The sequence below is a fragment of the Rutilus rutilus genome (genome assembly GCF_951802725.1).
Source record: "Rutilus rutilus genome assembly, chromosome: 15".
In the NCBI taxonomy this organism is placed as follows: Eukaryota; Metazoa; Chordata; class Actinopteri; order Cypriniformes; family Leuciscidae; genus Rutilus; species Rutilus rutilus.
In genome coordinates, this window is record NC_140220.1 from 14,190,926 (window position 1) to 14,210,354 (window position 19,429).

Consider the following 19,429-nt stretch of genomic DNA (forward strand, 5'->3'; position numbering starts at 1 on the left):
AAATCAACACATTTCTGCAATTTTCAGCCATTTCTTTGGTAACTACATTGATATTATGTCAAATAAGAGATGAATGTATTGTTTTTTGTGTATGAACAAATTGTACTTTATCATTTTATATAATTTTCCTTTAAATGGAAAGATGAGTTTTATTAGTTTGCATTCAAAGCTAATCTCTTGGTCAAACCATTAGCCTTACAGAAAGGCTAGACTGCCAAAGAATTAAGCATGTGAACTGCAAACAATACATGTTTTGTGATTCATTTTACATTAATTTACAAATAAATACATCATAAATTGTTTTGTAGAGAAGATTATTTTCATAAATTAACTTTTTTTTAAGATGGGCTTAAATGGTACAGTGCCACAAAACGCATGCAAACTATAGCCAACACAAGCCAACCTTTGTAAGGCCCAATATATTGGTCCAATTGCCGGTTCGCCAATACACGGGGAAGGTTATCATGTGTTCTGTCCTCACTCATGCAAAGTATTGGTTGGTTAAATTTGTAATACATTAATCATATGTATTTACTCGTTAATTCATCTGACTCCATAAATGAAAGGTTTTAATAACATCTGTGCCTCACTAAAAGTGAGCGAATGTATGACTATTCCTTTTAACCTTTAAATGAACAATGTCAAAATCGGTTAGAATAATCACATGTAACAATTTAATATTTCAGATATCAGATATCAGAGATCAATTCAACAATCAATTCAAATATCTAGAACATGGTTATACATTGGTTACACCAAATAATCTTACCCAGCTAGTATCTGAGAGAAAGAGAGAGAGAGAGAGAGAGAGAGAGAGAGAGAGAGAGAGAGAGAGAGAGAGAGAGAGAGACCACTTATTCCATTCCTGTCCAGCAAAGAAGAGACCCGAGAGAGCGAGAACACCTTCCTTTATTCTCTCTTGACCAGGTGACATGGGGGATGGGGGAGACCACCCTCAAATGGCTTTGAACCAGTTTTCTCTAAACTTCCATAAACCTTATTTCCTTTTATTTGATCTATCTGGATATGAGATATCTGTACCACTCACTTTGAGACATTTCAAATGACACCAAAAACATAACAGTCAATGATAAACATTCACATTAAACCATGTTCTTGTGTGAGTTCAGTTGTTTCTGAGAGGAAGTGAACCTGTATGGGGGAGGTCGAATGTTAATTAGCTAGCAGGGCCCTTTTGTCTCAGACCCCAACCAGTATTTTCAGTCTTACACCTTGAATGAAAAAAACTCGACATTTCTCAATGTGGGCACTTTGAAAATTACTATGATACTTAGTCCACAGTATATTTAAGCTCCATGCATGTATTTGTAAACATATCTTTTACATTTTTAAAGGAAAACATTGTCTTTTTTTCACCATTACTCACTGTGGAACCAATTTTCTGAAAGTGTTTAATGATAACAATTCTTTGTGTGCTTTTACCTTACTAACCTTTTACCCTTACCTTACTTACTACCTTAATTTACAACTATATTTAGATCGGCCTACAAAATATACACATTCATTCAAATGAGATAGAGCCTGTTTTGTCCTAAAGTCCTTAATGTATAACCGGGCATAATTCGGGAGCCAAGCTGAGTTAAGGCTTGAGATTCCAGGCATGGAGAGATCCCAGAGGGACCCCACATTGCCCACAGTCCTGAGCTCCTGGGACCGTCCGGCTCTGAAATACCACCACTTCCTGTCCAGCTTTGGCTGGGCAAAACTCGGGACCCAAGCCGAGTTGGGGCTTCGGACTCCGGGCATCGAGGGGTCACCCAGTGGGCCCCCTATGCCGGGAGTATTGAGCCCTAACTCTGCTTTCTTCCCGAGATATGGTCACTTGATCGGGCATAACTCCAGAGTCAAGCTGACCTAAGGCTGCATACTCCCGGTGTGGGGGGCCCACTAGGAGAACCCCCGAAACCCCAGAGTCTGGAGCCCCAACTCGGCTAACTTCCCGAGATACACCCAGTTAAACTTCCACCTTTGACCAGGCTTAACTCGAGAGCCAAGCCGACTTAAGGCTCCAGACTCCCAGTGTGGGGGGCCCACTAGGAGGCCCTCCTAAGCCCAGAGTATGGAGCCCCAACTTGACTTGGCTCCCGAGATACACCCGGTCAGACTTCCAGCTTGACTCCAGCTACAATTCCAGTCAAGCCGACTTAAGGCTCCAGACCACCGGCCACTAACACCTACCCGTCCCACCCAGGGTTCTAATCAAACATTAGCAAAAGGATCTTTTGTTTTTAATACTTCCCTGTCACTGAATAAATATATTGATGTTTTACTTCTTTAAAATCAATTAATTTGTATATCTTGTGAATCAAAGATGATGTGGGCTTATTTGGAACACATGCAGGCTTAAATGGTGCCAAAGTACCAATTAAGCCCATGCCAGACTTCTGACTTTATTCCTAAATTATCTTATTTTTATATTCTAAAATGTACATCAACTAATTAATACATTTTCAAATGAGAGATAAATCTTGCATTTTAACAAATTATTTTTCTTACAAACTATGTCAATATCTATGAAAAAAACCTAGACTTAGATTTTGGTGGGCTTAATGGGTACACTTACCAATGTTGACCTTGTGGGGAAATTTTTTAGGTCTCCATGAGGAAACAAGCTTATAAATCATACAGAATGATATTTTTTGAAAGTCTAGAACTGTGTAAAAAGTTTGAACAGTGTAAAAAATGTTATGTCGATGGAAAGTCCCCATAAAACATGGAACCCAAATGTGTGTGTGTGTGTGTCCTCACAAAGTTGCCAATATCCGAAAGCTTATAAATCATACTAAGTGATGTTTTTTTTTTTTACGTTTTCTGTCATGGGGTAGGATTAGAATAGATAGAATATAGAATATCCAGTTTGTACAGTATAAAAATCGTTATGTCTATGTAAAGTCCCCATAAAACATGAAAAAACAACGTCACAGAAACCTTGTTAAAAAGTCTTAGAGTCTTAATTGACATTTAATTAATCCATAGTGATTGATTTAAATAATAGTACAAACATATTGGCCGTACTAGAGGAGCCACAGCAAATTGTGAGTAAAAATTACCTATGAAATAGTAGATGCATTTCTTCTTCTTTTTAATGTTATCTTTATTTCTCCCTAGTCTTGTCTGAGTCATCACCATGGAAACTGCACCACTTCTGGTTCTTCTCTGTCAAATGGGGAAAAAAGATGCTTGTTTTCATTTTTTTCAATGGAACCTGCTAGCAAGAGTTCAAGTGAAGAGTTATTATCTGTGGTCCAGGGTTAGTTCACCCAAACATTTTAATTCTGTCATTAATTACTCACCCTCATGTCGCTCCAAACCGACTTTCGTTTCGATCTTATTGATGAAATTTGAGCAATTTCTGTCCCTGCCACTTTGACGCTTCAAAAAGTTCATACAGAGGTTGTATAACGTACTCAGTTACTAACGTAACCTCAGTTCTCTCTAGAAGAGGGAACGAGTACTGCGTAATAGCTTACGCTAGGCTAGGGGAAAAACTCTTTTCCGCGAGATATTGAAGCCAAAATTTATCCTTAATTTTGTAATAATGTAAAACGCGTTGCGGCAGCATGCAGACATAGGCGAGACGGCTCGCGCGCCCATTGGCTGCCCTGCGGCAACTGCAGCAGCCTATCGAGAGAGGTCCCTCGTGACGTCAAATCCAATGAGGGCGCTTCGCGCCCACTACGTCACGTCCCGCCGAAACGGGCGTGGCTTGGGCCTATAAATATAGCTCGACAGGCTGGAGAATCTGTTTTTTCATCGCCGAAGCGAACCACAGCGTGATGCATGCACGGCAAAGATACGCAGTACTCGTTCCCTCTTCTAGAGAGAACCGAGGTTACGTTAGTAACCAAGTACGTTCTCTTATGAGAGGTCTCTCATACTGCGTAATAGCTTACGCTAGGGGAACACAGTGTAAAACGCTGTGCGTGCTAAGATCCAACACTAAAGTCCCAAGGGTAGGTACCCGGGGCTCATATAGAGCATGATCACCAGGGACTCGCAGAGAGTCTGGGAAAGAGGGGCTAGAATAGCATCGTTCCCGTAATAAGTAGCGTCCTATTAGGAGCAAATTATATCAAGTGTTCCACACAGTCAGGGCGAAAACTCGGCCTAAACTGATGAATATTAAGGGTCTTACATTAAACCGAAAACAGCTTAGCCTGCAAGGCGGGAACTTCTAGGTTGTAAAACCTTATAAATGTAGACGGGGAGGCCCAGCCTGCCGCCGTACAGATATCTTGAAAGGCAATCCCGCTAGACCAAGCCCACGACGAGGCCATGCCTCTTGTGGAGTGTGCTCTGACACCTAACGGGCACTGCAGGCCCTAAGAAGTGTAAAGCCTGTTTTATACTTCTGCGTCGAACTGCCGCCGTAGCTACGTCGTAGGCTGTGTGTAGCGCGCGTACCCTTCGGCGTACCCTGACGTGCACCTCTCCAAAAATGTAACAACGCGTCAATTCTACGCGGACACAAGCGCTGTGATTGGTCTGCCAGAACCCCTCCCTCGGGGTTTCATGCTCCCCAGGTGCGCGTCAACGCGGACAACGACACAGAAGTATAAATTAAAACCAACACGTTGCCTACGGCGTATAGGCTCCGGCGTATGTCCGACGCAGAAGTATAATGAGGCCTTAAGCCAGCGCTATAGCATCAACTATCCATCTGGATAGGCTCTGTTTCGACGCAGCAAGTCCCTTAGAACGTCCGCTGAATGAAACAAAGAGCTGCTCCGTCTGTCTGAAGACAGACAAGCGAGACACATAAGCCCTTAAAGCCCTGACCGGGCAAAGGAAGCTTGCGTCCCTTTCCTCAGTAGAGGCCGGCAGGGCCGACAAGGAAATCACCTGTGCCTTAAATGGTGTATTGAGGGATTTAGGAACATACCCGTGCCTTGGTTTGAGTATGACTTTCGAGTCATTAGGCCCAAATTCCATACACGTCGCGCTCACGAGAGCGCTTGCAAGTCCCCTATACGCTTTACTGAAGCGAGAGCCAGAAGAAACACTGTCTTGAAAAACAAGTGTTTGATATCTATTGATTGGATTGGCTCGAATGGGGCCCCTTTCATGGCTTCAAAAACCGTAGAAAGGTCCCACATGGGAACTGAGGGAGGTCTGGGAGGATTCAGCCTCTTAGCTCCTCTAAGGAAGCGAATGACCAGATCGTTCCTTCCAAGTGACTGGCCGAACGTTGGTTTAGTGAACGCTGCTATTGCCGCCACGTAAACCTTGAGCGTGGATGGGGTTCTGCCCCAGTAGCTCTTGTAGGAAGGAGAGAACCTCCGTCACCCCACAGTCTGAGGGTGATATGCCACGATCTGCGCACCAGCTAGAGAACACAGACCATTTCGAGGAATAGAGCCGTCTAGTAGACGGGGCTCTAGCCTGCGTAATCGTGTTTAACACTCCCACCGGGAGGTTAGCGGGTACCCGTTGATGGCCCACGCATGTAGGGACCAAAGCTCTGGGTGAGGATGCCAGATCGAGCCCTTGGCCTGAGAGAGGAGGTCCCTCCTCACTGGTATCGGCCATGGGGCAGTGCTCGTCAGCTGCATCAGAACCGGGAACCAAGCTTGGTTCATCCAGAACGGAGCCACAAGTAGCACTGAGCATCCGCTTTCCCTGATTCGCTCTAATACCTGAGAAGCGTGACAGGGGGAAAAGCATAGAGCGGGTAGCGGGGCCAGACGTGGGCCAGCGCATCCCTGCTCTTGGAGAAAAACTCCGGACAGTGAGCGTTCTCCTGAGACGCAAATAGGTCTACCTTCGCTCTGCCGAATGTCTTCCACAGCAGTTGGACTGTCTGCGGGTGTAGAGACCATTCTCCTGCCGGAACATTGTTCCTGGACAGTCTGTCTGGTCCCATATTCAGGTGGCCTGGCACGTGCGCTGCTCTCAGCGAGCGCAGATTGTGTTGAGCCCAGACCAGGAGGCGCTCCGTCAGCCTGTAGAGATTTCGGGACCTGATACCTCCTTGGCGATTTATATAGGCCACCACCGACATGTTGTCCGAACGGACCAGGACATGGTGTCCTTTTATCTGGGGACAAAAACGCCTCAGCGCGTTGTCGACTGCCATCATTTCCAAGCAGTTTATGTGTAGAAGCTTTTCCCATTCTGACCACTGGCCAAAGAACGGTCTGCCCTCGAGCAGCGCTCCCCATCCCGAGGTAGAGGCGTCCGTAGACACCACCTTCACACTCGAGGAAGTCCCCAGGCTTACACCTGACCGGTACCAGTCGGTCGCTCTCCAAGGTTTCAGAGCTGAGACGCATTTCTGATCGACCTTGAGGCGGAAAAGACCGGAAGTCCACGCTCAACACGGTACTCGCGCTTTTAGCCAGAACTGCAGTGGGCGCATGCGAAGCAGACCCAACTGGAGTACTGATGATGCTGAGGCCATGAGACCCAGCATCTTCTGAAACTGTCTGAGCGGGACTATAGTGCCCCAGCGGAAGGATTCCGTCATGCGCTGAATATTCAGTCTGCGCTGTGGTGATAGCTGTGCTGTCATAGACAGCGAGTCCAGTTCTGTGCCCAGAAATGATATTCTCTGACTGGGAGACAGTGAACTCTTCGTCCAATTGACTTTGAGACCTAGATTCTCGAGATGTTCGAGTAATATGGTCCTGTGTTCTATGAGCTCTGAGTGTGATCGAGCTAGAATCAGCCAATCGTCCAAGTAATTCAAAACTTGCATGCCCCGAAGTTTCAGGGGCGCAAGCGCCGCGTCACATCGTGAATGTACGGGGTGCTAGTGACAGGCCAAACGGCAGGACTATGTATTGATATGCCTGGCCCTCGAAGGCGAATCTCAAAAATCGCCTGTGACGTGACGCTATTTGTATTTGGAAATACAAACAGGCAAACGGGCTGTAGTACCGGCTTGTTTTCTGCTAAATACACTGGAACAGTCACATTTTCTGGAACTGAACGAGCGAGAAGGTTTGGTGGAAGTCTGGCCGCAGCAAGACTTGAGGGCAGCCGCCGTCAGAGAGCGCGAGAGCTGCATGATCCTCACCCAGGCAGGAAACGCAGATGACATGGCGGTCCCCGTCGCTGAGTGGGTCTCGACACGAGCCACAGAAGGGACGAGACATCTTAAAAAAGACGCTCGGCTCTTTTAGGCAGAGAGTGTGAGTCGCAGCGGCGAACACACACTAGCAGAGAAAAAGGATATAGACGCCGGATAGCGTAGCAGGAACGGCGACTGAAGGCGGCGAGTTGTTGGCCAGCGGCTTCAGGTGCAAAGGCTCGTCCCGCAGAAGGCTTTCTCAGACGGCGCGGATCCAGCCGTCTGAGAGTGAGCTTCGCTGAAGAGATGAAAAATCTGATTCTCCAGCCTGTTGAGCTGTATTTATAGGCCCAAGCCACGCCCGTTTCGGCGGGACGTGACGTAGTGGGCGCGAAGCGCCCTCATTGGATTTGACGTCATGAGGGGCCTCTCTCGATAGGCTGCTGCAGTTGCTGCAGGGCAGCCAATGGGCGCGCGAGCCGTCTCGCCTATGTCTGCATGCTGACGCAATGCGTTTTACATTATTTCAAAATTAAGGATCATTTTTGGCTTCAATATCTCGCGGAAAAGAGTTTTTCCCCTAGCGTAAGCTATTACGCAGTACGAGAGACCTTTCGTAAGAGAACTAATCCATATGGTTTAGTCCAAATTTTCTGAAGAGACTCGATCGCTTATTCACCTTATTCCGCCCCGCCCACTTTTAATACTTCACGCTTCCGCATTTTGTCATCCGACTTTCGCTAAACTGGCACGGCACATCCGGTAGCTAGTTAAGTAGTTAGAAGATTGTTTATAGTTAGCCAAAACTTTAGCAAAATGACAAATAACGTTAATACCGTAAATGTTTTCAATTTGGAGCACGGAGAAAACTTTGTACGACGATCAGTTGGTCTCACATTGTCTCCTTCATCGTCATTGTTAACGTAGCCAGATGTAACCTATGGGGACATATTTAACTACTTCGTCCTGTCAGAAGGAGTTGATGGAGCAGCAAAGAAAAATTATTTGTAAATAAGAAGGAATGAGAATATTTAGGGTTAAGGATAAATTAGGTAATTGGTTAAATATGAATGATTAAATAAGTTGTATAAAATCAGTTGTAAGAAGTGTTTGATGTTTTCAGGAAGCTAGAGAAACCTTCTACTGACCTTCATGTAGATACACTTCACCATTTAAATTTCATAAGTAATAAACCAAGATGGTATTCATTTGCAAACTTGACGTGACTTATTCCTTCTAACTAGAAGACTTATTTCCTTTAAGTTTTAAGGGAAATCTACAGAGGTCACATTATATGGTTTAATAATAAATGACTGACAGGTAACATCTGCTCACATTGTAAAGGTTTATAAAAATTAACTATTCATAACAGGTAACATCTGCTCACACTGTAAAGGTTTACAAAAATAACTATTCATAACAGGTAACATCTGGTCACATTGTAAAGGTTTATAAAAATAACTATTCATAACAGGTAACATCTGCTCACACTGTTAAGGTTTATAAAAATAACTTCATAACAGGTAACATCTGGTCACATTGTTAAGGTGTATGCAAATTAACTATTCATAACAGGTAACATCTGGTCACATTGTAAAGGTTTATAAAAATTAACTATTCATAACAGGTAACATCTGGTCACATTATAAAGGTTTATAAAAAATAACTATTCATAACAGGTAACATCTGGTCACATTGTAAAGGTTTATAAAAATAACTATTCACAACAGGTAACATCTGGTCACATTGTTAAGGTGTATAAAATTTAACTATTCATAACAGGTAACATCTGGTCACATTGTAAAGACAACTTTTTGACAACTTTAGGCATATGGGGACTATATGCATATGCAAATTATATCAGATTTTGTACTGCTGTACCACAATCACAGAGTATGTTTCTACCGAAAACTCATGAATATTTTCCCCATTCCAGATTTCAAACTCCGACTATTTTTACTCCTTCATCTTTTCCAATTTTACCCTCTGAAATATCTTCTTCTGGTCCTTTAGTCAAAGTAGTTAAAGTACAAAGAAGAAGATCAAATTCAAGAAAAAGTCCAACTAATTTGAGTCAACTCGGTAGTACCAGAGGCTTTAAAATTTGCCATTTAAACATCCGAAGCCTTGTTCCCAAATTAGACGAATTTAAAATTTTGCTTGCGCAGTCAAAAGCACATGTAATGGCAATCTCTGAATCATGGTTAACTCCTAATATTCCGGATTCTTTTCTTTCAATTGAAAATTATGAATTGTATCGTAAAGACCGCATTAGCAAGGTCGGCGGCGGAGTGGCCTTCTATGTGAATCGGAAATATGCACATTTAATATCAAAAATTGAAACCGAAACTGAAACATTAAAATTGATCGTACATTTTACACCTCAACATGCAATCACTATTATTGTTACCTACAAACCCCCTAATGTTAGTGAAAGTTTTTATCTATCCCAGCTTACTGACATAATTAAATCTGTTACAACAAAGGAGCTTGTAATTCTGGGTGATATCAATCTTGACTGGAATGATAGCTCATCGAAATCTTTAAAAAATATTGCAATAAAACTTGGACTGTATCAATTAATTAAGGATCCAACAAGAATTGGTAAAACGCGCAGTTCCATTCTGGATCTTTTTCTCACAAATCAGCCTTCAAAATATGCAATGTCTGGTGTCATGGATGTGGCTATTTCAGATCATTCGCTCATCTATGCAGTTAGAACGATCTTAAAATCTAAAAAAACGTATGCTTCTCGTTCTCACTCTGTACCAAAAATACCAATTTCAAAACTGTCGCAATTCAATGCTGATTTTAGTGCTATTAATTGGAGTGATGATCTGTCATTAGAAGATCCAGAACAAATTTTAACGCAATTTCATACTAAATTACATTTAATACAGAATAAATATGAAACTGTCAGGAAGATTCGATCAAGAAAAAGTAAATTACCTTGGATAAATTCTGAAATAATTCAACTTCTTAAATTGAAGGCTTCTTCTCTTAAATTGTATAGGGCAAGTCGAACATCAGAGAGTAAGAATAATTTTATACAAATTAGAAATAAATGTACTTTGGAATTGCGTAAGGCTAAGGCGGTCTATTTCCAACAGCTGATTATTCAATCTGCTAGCAATCCAAAGACATTGTGGCAGACCCTTAAGGTCATTACCGGTGAAAATGAAAATGAGAAGAAAAATAATGTTGATGTTCAAATTTCCATACGGGGTACACTTATCTCAGATTCAGAAAAGATTGCAAGTGCTTTTAATGATTATTTTGTATCATCTGTTAAGGAATTGGCTAGGCATTTTGCCATTCCCTCTTTGTCCTCACCTGTTCTTTCTTTAACATCTGATCAGTTCTCATTTTCTGAGATCTCACAGAATGAGGTGATACAAACATTACATCTGCTTAAAAACTCCAATGCCCGTGATATTTATGGTTTAAATACCTTATTTTTAAAGAAACATGCTGATAGCCTCATACCTCTCTTTCTGCATTTAACCAATCTTTGTATCAGGCTTTCTATTTTCCCCACTAACTGGAAAACAGCACAAATTATTCCGATTTTTAAATCTGATGATCGCACCCTTGTCTCAAATTACAGACCTATTGCAATACTTCCAGCAATGTCTAAGTTGCTGGAAAAAGTCTTGCATAACCAGTTAAGTTCTTACCTTCAAACTAATAACTGGCTCAGTGATTGTCAACACGGTTTTCGTACTAAGAGATCTACTATGTCGGCGTTACTACTTTTCACTGAACAAATACGTGATGCACTTAACAAAGGTTACATTGCTGGAGCTATTTTTATTGATTTCCGTAAAGCGTTCGATACGGTGAACCACCAGATTCTGCTAAACAAACTTCATTTATTTGAATTGTCTCCATCTGTGATAGAAATGATCTCTTCTTATTTGACGAACAGGTTGCAGACTGTCAAAGTTAATCAGGTTATATCTCAACCTTTAGTTTGTGACATAGGGGTTCCGCAAGGCAGCATTCTTGGACCCTTACTTTTTCTTTTATATATCAATGATTTTCCTTGAGTGTGTAAACACTCAAAATGTTTACTGTACGCTGATGATACTGTGATTTTTCTTTCTGGTGTAAACCCCAATGTCATAAACTCCAAACTATCATCTGATCTTCACCTCATACATGATTGGTTGAAAAAGAACCATCTGACCATCAATGTAAAGAAAACTGAATGTATGTACTTTCATTCATCCAGAAAAAGTTTTTCTTTTACTGATGTTATTACTTTTGTAAATCAAGATCTTGTTGTTACAAAAACATACAACTACCTTGGTGTACTACTTGATTCACATCTTACATATCGGGAACACATTTCTAAATTGATAAAAAAGTTGAATCAGAAACTCTATGTGTATAATAAGATCAGATCATATCTTTCTTTTTCAGTCTCTGAAACTTACTTCCATGCTATTGTGTTCTCGACAATGTCCTATTGTCTTCCAATCTGGTCTCTAACCACTAAGGACATTACTGAACCAATAGCACGACTATATTACCGAGCACTTAAGATTCACAGCAATATACCAAGGTGGTCTCATCAATGTAGTGCGCTCACACGCACAAATGCTTTGACCTATGAGAATTACGTAAACAGTTGTGCCATAGCATTTTATTTTCAGATTCAAAATAGCTCTTCACCAGTATCTATAATTCCTTTTCCGACACACAATGTGAGACCATTACGTGTTACTAGGTCAGTCTCACAGGCACTTATTCCAGTTCCACCATACAAAAACAACTATGGTCAAAAATCTTTTTTCTATATTTACACTAAAGTTTGGAATGATATTCCCTATCGCATTCGAACATTGTCATCTATTGCATATTTCAAAAAGTCATATAAACTGTTTCTTCTTGATAGTCATACATGCATGCATTGATTGTGTATTGTTTTTAGTTTTGTCCTTTTGTATTTAATGTTGTATTTGTCTGTATTTGTTTAATTAGTTATAATGTTTTGTTTAAATGTGCCGAAATTGTGATCATTGTTCTATGTTGCTGCAGAACAGGAACCTGCTGTAAACCAGTTTTTAAACTGAGTCAGGCCCGTTTATAGTAACTTAATTGTTGCTTTTAAATTTTCCTGTATAATAAATGAAATGAAATGAAATGAAATGAAATGAAATGAAATGAAATGAAATGAAAGGTTCATACAAATAACTATTCACAACAGGTAAAATCTGTTTTACAAGATTCACAAGAAGGACAAGTTTCACCTTCCTTTCATAGAGGAGATCGGTAATGGTGAAGCCTCTGTCTGCCATTACTTCATCGCCTGGACGAAGTTATTAAGTGCACGATATTGAAGAAAAATGCGATATGCGATAACTCATTAAACAATGCAATATTCGATATGCGATACGATAATGCTTAAAGTGTATAAAATTAACTTAAATTAGATTTAAAATTATATAACCTACATACGTGTTTCACATTCTTTTTGTGACAAGAAAACATACCTCTAACTTGTGAAAGTGAACATCAGTGTTTTACTGTAGCATAAGAAGTGTTATTTTAACATCAGTGTAAACCACGGGGTTCAGGTTATCCTACATTAGGTCTAGGCTATTAACAAGAGAAACTGAATAATCAAAAGTAAAAATAAAACACTGCTTAATTACTGTATGAATTAAATATATATACCGATTCTTATTAAAGCTAAAAAAGTTATGCATATTGCGATTTATACATTTGCGATATTTTGATATATTGTGCAGCCCTACATGTTGTGTTCGGAAATTGCTCTCTGAAACACTTCTCCTCCATGATGTCAAGCCAACGCGAAATCACCTTGCTTACAATGGACTGAGAAACACTAAACCTTTCAGCAAGATCACCCTGCAATAAATTAAGACGCAGCTTCATCAGAGTCATCAGGAGCTGATCCCAAGTGTGTAGCTGAAAGCTGTTGGTGTATGAATTGGTAAGGTGCTCGGCAACTGAATGAAATGCATCCAATGTCAACCCTGTGTAGAGCTGACAAAGGTGGTCGTTTCTCAGCAGAGTTATGGACTATGGCACTAGCTCAACGCATTGTGTTCCCATTTCAGATGTAGGTGGCTTCAGGTTGAGTTGAGATTTTGAAGCGTAGTTGTGGTCAGAGACAGATGGATCCTCCCATTGTGTTTCTGCATCACAGGTCTGGGGCATGTGGCTGTGATCATCCTCATAGTTGTCCACTGCAACACTGACGCTCATCGATGCATCTATGGAAAAAAATATAACCATAAACATTTTTACATTAGTACTTAAATAGATCATGAGAATTAATTCATTTATGATGCCACTCATACTTAGAACAGTGTGAAAAAGAGAGATGCATTAAAAACGAGAGAGTATACAAAAATCTCCTAACTCTCTACATAGGTCAATATCAATATCTGAATGAGAGATGTAGCTAACCTTAGGTGGCCTCCTTACAGGAATAATGTGAGCTATTGTAAGACTGTAATATACCATAATATATTGTACTATCGTGAATATTCATTCATTCATTCTTTATTTCAGACCCTTAGGTCCATATTACAAAGTAAACGAAATATAAGAAATATGACATAGGTGGCCAATGGTAATCATGCAAGATTCGTTGTATTTTGTTAACGGCTCGTTACTAATCTTAAATGTATTCATAGAACGGACTTCACGAATCTAACGTTAGGCTAACAAGCACATAGATAGGTAAGTTAGGTACAGTTAGGTAACGTTAAGTTAGCTTACCTGAATCTGACAACCTGTTCAGCACCCGCCGGGACTTCTTTACCAGAACAGCGTAGCCGAGCCTTTACTCGGGGTAAGGTGTTCGTTCGTCAGTCTGCGGCCGTCCATAAAATGGTACGAACACACATAAAATCGCTTGGGTGGGCACTTCAAGTTTAGCGCCTTCCACTGCCTCCTCCTCGTCATCTTGAGGTGGTGGTGGGTGTAAATCGTAAAGTACACCACAACATTCCGATCGCTTCATTGTGTTCGTAACACCGTTGGTTAAATTGTTCTATCCTCTGGCAGCCCCTAACTGAGCATATAATACTTTACATATTTTACCGTTACAACTATAGAATTACGTCTAGAAACTAGCGTAGGTCCTTTCAGCCGGAAGTAAGATGACAAAATGAGCGTAATGGCGTCACCCTTGTTGTCGTGGAAAATAAGGTAGGCTATATGATGAACAGATTAAAATTAGGATTTTATTCACATTCACATATAGACAGCGACCATAAAGGGAAGCTCTACCGAACCTGTTTTGAGCGCAAGAACAAACCTCTTGCGGAAACTCAGACGTGCTGCATAACAATGAGCCTCGTTGGTTTTCGCACGTCAAGAGTATATTCTTGAGCTTTCATTTACCACAACTGATGTGTGAGTTGATAAATGTTTATATGTGAGTAAAAGTCTAAATTAAATCTGTTCATCATTTAAAGTGATTGTGTCTTTTCAGAAGGTTTGGACTAAATCACTCAATTCAAATGGATTAGTTCTATGATCTTTTTATGAACTTTTTGAAGCATCAAAGTGGTAGTTGCGTAGCTGTCAACGGGGACAGAAATCTCTCAGATTTCATCAAAATATCTTAATTTGTGTTCTGAAGATGAACAAATTAAGGTTTGGAATGACATGAGGGTGAGTAAACTTCATTTTTGGATGAACTATCCCTTTCTTTAACATGCTATTAAAACTAAATAAAGCACTGACCGTGTGACTGCTAACATGTTATCGCTCATGGTAAATTATTTAGGCTACATGACTAACAGTGTCACTTTACAAATTAACAAAAAAAAAAGTGATGTTATGCACAAAGGACATTTCTTTTTATTTTGGATCTTAAATAACTTTTATTTTGTGATGAAATATTATCTTTCTAGATTTGCTGGAGATCGGTACACATTTGTCAGTCAAATAAATAAGAGGGACGTGTTTCTCAGATTATTAGAAAAAAGATTATTACTAGAAAAAAAAATCATGTATCTTACAAAGTAAAATGTTGCTCTTCATCTTTTAATGTACAAATTAAAAGTTTTGATGATAACCTCATGATGAAACCATTTCTAAGATGCTGGGTATGCTCCAACATAGATAGGACAAACGGTTTTGGGCGGGGGGAAAGGTGTATGGATTATAACTCTAAAAGTATTCTTGGTTTTATATACAACAATGTCAGTTTCTATTGTTCGCTTCAGACTTTTAAGAGCGCCTAGATTCAGACACTCTGCTACGATTGGCTGGTTCAATTCTCGCTGATAGTCGATCCTGATTGGTCGTCGACGGCTCCGGATGACGTCATCGCGCGGAATGCCCATTCATCGGTGCAGTTGGGCGTTGGACTCCGCATCTTATTAGCCACCAGGGAAATTTCTCCATTTTCTGTGCAGTCTAGACAGTGTTACGGGCACAAATCTAGGATTTAAATAAATACTTGCACTTGCCAAGGTTTTTCCTAACGGTTTCCTCTCTGAGACTGGGTTCGCTCGCTTCGTTGACTCGCAGCGCGCTCGTCGGCCAGGTGTTAATCCGGGGAAGAGGCTTCGCTTGTTGCTCTTTGTTCTGTGCTGGGTCTGTTGAGCTCTTTGTTGGAGTGAAAGCATGGGAGCGCAAGTCTCAAAGACAGCTGGAAATGGAGAAACAGCTGCAGAAAAACCCGGAGAGGCTGCAGCTTCACCATCCAAAGCCAACGGGCAGGTAACGGTCATTTCACAAGAGAACTGGTTTAATCATGTTGTGTTCATTATAGGAGTTCTGCTGGAGACCCGCGCCCAACAACCACACGAATTATGCCATGTTTATAACCCGGGCGCTTTGTCAATCCTTAATATCCAATATATAAGAAGTTCTTATGTATTAAATATGTTTAATCGTAAAATGTTGCTTAAATGTTTTCCGAAATCAGATTCGGCGTTATTTGTTCAGGAGAAGCCTTTGTTTTGAATTGATGAAGTGGGAAGTGTTGGGTTTATGCTTACAAACTAGGGGATTGTGGGGAATAATTGAATTTGCTGTTTCAGTGTGTGTGTTTCTACCGTCTTGAGAACGAGGGGGAAATGTGGGGGTTGATTGTTAGAGTAACAATGACTCGCCACGCCTTTATTCAGAGAGGCTCGATAGACGCTTCAGGATCACAATGGATGGAATCCGTCCATCGGGGAAATCGCATCAGAGCAACGAAAACTGCTGTAATCAATAAATATTTTATACTGTGCCGTGATAGCCATTCATACAATCGGTGTTTTGTACAGGGTTGTGTGCTTTTTTTGGCGCGTCGTTAGTGCTTGCGCAGCGTTGATGTTGGAAGGGCGCCTCTGGCGGTTGTGTATTACACTAAGTGTACGCGCCTCAACTCCTATGGCAAGCCGTTTGGACTTTTAATCATTCCCAGGATATGAATTCTTCATATCAACAATTCAATTTTCACTAGTTAAAATGCTAATTCTTGATATCAGGAATTCTACTAGAAACAATGGCAATTTTTGATATCAGGAATTGCATTTCCACTAGTAAAAATGTTAATTCTTGATATCAACAATGACATCACTAGCAGAAGTACGAATTCTTGATATCAAGAATTATATTTCAACTAGTAAAACCTATAATTCCTGATATCTGTAATTGTATTTTCACTAATTAAATGTTGCTATAGGCTGCCATTGTAATTCAATTATTGATATCAAGAATTGATTTCTTACTAGTTGAAAATCACAAATCAGAAATATAATTCTTAAGGTCCTTGCACACTGAGAGAAATCAGATCGGGTTCGATTTTCTGCGTTTTTTCGCATCCGTAGCAAGCATTTTGAGAGGTGTTTTGACAATTCAGAGCCACCGAATGACGAATGTGAAAAATTGCATACGAAAATTTCTGACTCAGTGTGCAAGGACCTTTACTATTACAAATCCTAATGTTTGATATCATGATTGTGATTGTTACTAGTAAGAAAGTCATTTTAGATATCTGAAATTACTCTCCTTATTATTCATATCAGAAATACATTTTCAGATATCAGATATAACAAATGTAACATGTCGTAAGACATTTACAGATTTCAAGAATTAAAAGAATTGTTCACCCAAAAATTTAAATTAGCCCATGATTTACTCACCCTCAAGCCAATCTAGGTGTATATGACATTCTTCTTTAAGCCGAATACAATTGGAGTTAAATAAAAAACGTCCTGGCTCTTCTAAGCTCTATAATGGCAGTGAGTGGAGGATGAGAGTTTGAAGCTGGTTGTTTAATAATGCTCTGTGTTTTGCTTCAGGAAAACGGTCACGTTAAGGTGAACGGAGACACGTCTCCAGCGGCGGCTGAGGAGAAAGAGGTTCAGGCTAACGGCAGTGCTGATGGAGAGAAGCCTGAGGATCCTGCGGAGAAGGAGCCCGCGGAGGGAGAAGAAAAAAACACTGAAGTGAGCGCTCCCGTTGAAGAGGAGCCCGCCAAACCTGAGGATGCTGCAACTCCCTCCGCAAGCAACGAGACGCCGAAGAAGAAGAAGAAGCGCTTCTCTTTTAAGAAGTCCTTCAAGCTAAGTGGCTTCTCTTTTAGGAAAACCAAGAAGGAGACTGGAGATGGAGCTGAGGATGCGGTGGAGGAAGACAAAGCTGAGGGAGCTGAAGCTGTTGAAGGAGGAGCGTTAGAAGAGAACGCCAAACCAGCAGAGGAGCCAGCTGGAGAAACCAAACCAGTAGAGGAGAAACCAGCAGAGCAGCCCAACGCTGCCAGTCCTGCCACTGAAGAGCCCAAAGAGGAGGAGAAACCAGCAGAGTCAGTGCCAGATCCCACTGCCTCTCCGACTGAAGCGCCTGCTCCCACAGGACAAGAAGCAGGATCCAGTCCCGAGGACCGCCCCGAACCGGCCACAGAGACAGAGTGAGAGAGACAGAGTGAGAGAGACAGAGTGAGAGAGACAGAGTGAGAGAGACAGAGTGAGAGAGACAGAGTGAGAGAGACAGAGTGAGAGAGACAGAGTGAGAGAGACAGAGTGAGAGAGAGAAAGTGAGAGAGAGAGAGATGGAGAAAAAGAACAGATAATCAAGGAATATTTCCGTTGTACAATGGAGTAGTGCCAGGGTATTGGACTTTGGAGAACTTTGTCTGCAACAAGGAATATTTTAATGTTTTTTTTTTAAAGCTGCCCCTCCACAAATCTCGCTCGACCAATGTGGTTATTCCTAGAGCTGTGAAATAGATGGCTGAATTGAATACAGGAAAAAAAGTGATATTTATCTATTTTTGGCATCAGTATTAACTCTTTGTTTTTTGGGGGGGATTTTTTATACAAATAAAACTGTAAACTTGTTTAAAATGTCTGGAGATTACTGTGGATTAAAGGCAGCTTGGTTAGGGGTCAAAAAGGGAAGCAGGAATTAGGATTTTATTTTTATTTTATTTTTTATACATGTGGCACCTTGATCACTCAACATTAAACCACAGATGTAAAGAAAAGCCCCCAAAAAGAATGACCATCAAATCACCCACTACAGTTTACAACACTAAAGTGATTTAATTTTATTTTTTTTATATTCTAAATTCCAGCCAATATATTCAACAATGCCAAGTTTATAACCATGTATTTTGGGAACTTTAAACACTTTTAGCTATCTGTGATTTCAGTAGGAAAATGATTTGCATATGCTTTATGGTGTATTGCTGGTTCTATGAGCTTATTAAAGTGTAAGTATGTATAGAAGGGGTGTTTTAACTGTGATTATTGTACAAATGATATCTTGATCTCAAGAAGCACATTCAGCTCTTTTATCATCCTTAGACCATTGGAGCAAATTTTGAAGTCAAACCAAGCTGTGACACGTGTTCTGGTTCCTGTTTATACTGTGCTCTGTTTTGATTACAACAGATGATGCCTTTTGACAAAATTAAGGAACTTGTCAGATGCAATGTTTGTGTAGCATCTTGTCTCTTTCTTTTGTAAATATTGGAGAAGCTTGTACATTTGACTTAGAGATTGAATGTAACTTTGCCTACAAAATTTCAATGAAACTTGCTGAAGGTGTTCTAAAAAAATTTGTGAGTACACTAAAAGCAAAATAAATGTGAATAAAATTTGAATCGTTTCATCTCTTTTATTTACAAGCCATTAATAATTAGTTGCCATTAATCTTACATTGGGTGTCTTTGCTGACCTCTTGTGAAAAAAAAAAAAAAAAACCCATATTTCATGACCTCTATATGGAGCAAATTAGCTGTTTCCACTGGGTCCTAAAGTCAGTTTTTCTTCAGCATGCATTCAGATATACATGTAGACATTACACGCACACAACACGCTAGTATAATAATTATAATAATTCGTTACATTTATATAGCACTTTTCTGGGTACTCAAAGCGCTTTACATAGAAGGGGGGAATCTCCTCA

General features: G+C 40.6%; 1 protein-coding gene across 1 annotated transcript; it reads left to right on the forward strand.

Annotated features, from left to right (window-relative positions):
• Positions 1 to 15,212: 15,212 nt before the first annotated feature.
• Positions 15,213 to 19,124, forward strand: marcksa (myristoylated alanine-rich protein kinase C substrate a). The gene is made up of 2 exons (XM_084433335.1): positions 15,213 to 15,745; positions 17,320 to 19,124. The coding sequence occupies exons 1-2, from the start codon at positions 15,650 to 15,652 to the stop codon at positions 17,929 to 17,931; spliced, it is 708 nt and encodes a 235-aa protein (XP_084289461.1). The 5' UTR covers positions 15,213 to 15,649; the 3' UTR covers positions 17,932 to 19,124.
• Positions 19,125 to 19,429: the final 305 nt, after the last annotated feature.

Excerpts from the sequence above, each read along its gene's own strand:
- marcksa (XM_084433335.1), top strand. The coding sequence starts at position 15,650 with ATGGGAGCGCAAGTCTCAAAGACAGCTGGAAATGGAGAAACAGCTGCA. Across the intron at positions 15,746-17,319 it reads CATCCAAAGCCAACGGGCAG|GAAAACGGTCACGTTAAGGT; the intron begins GTAACGGTCATT and ends GTTTTGCTTCAG.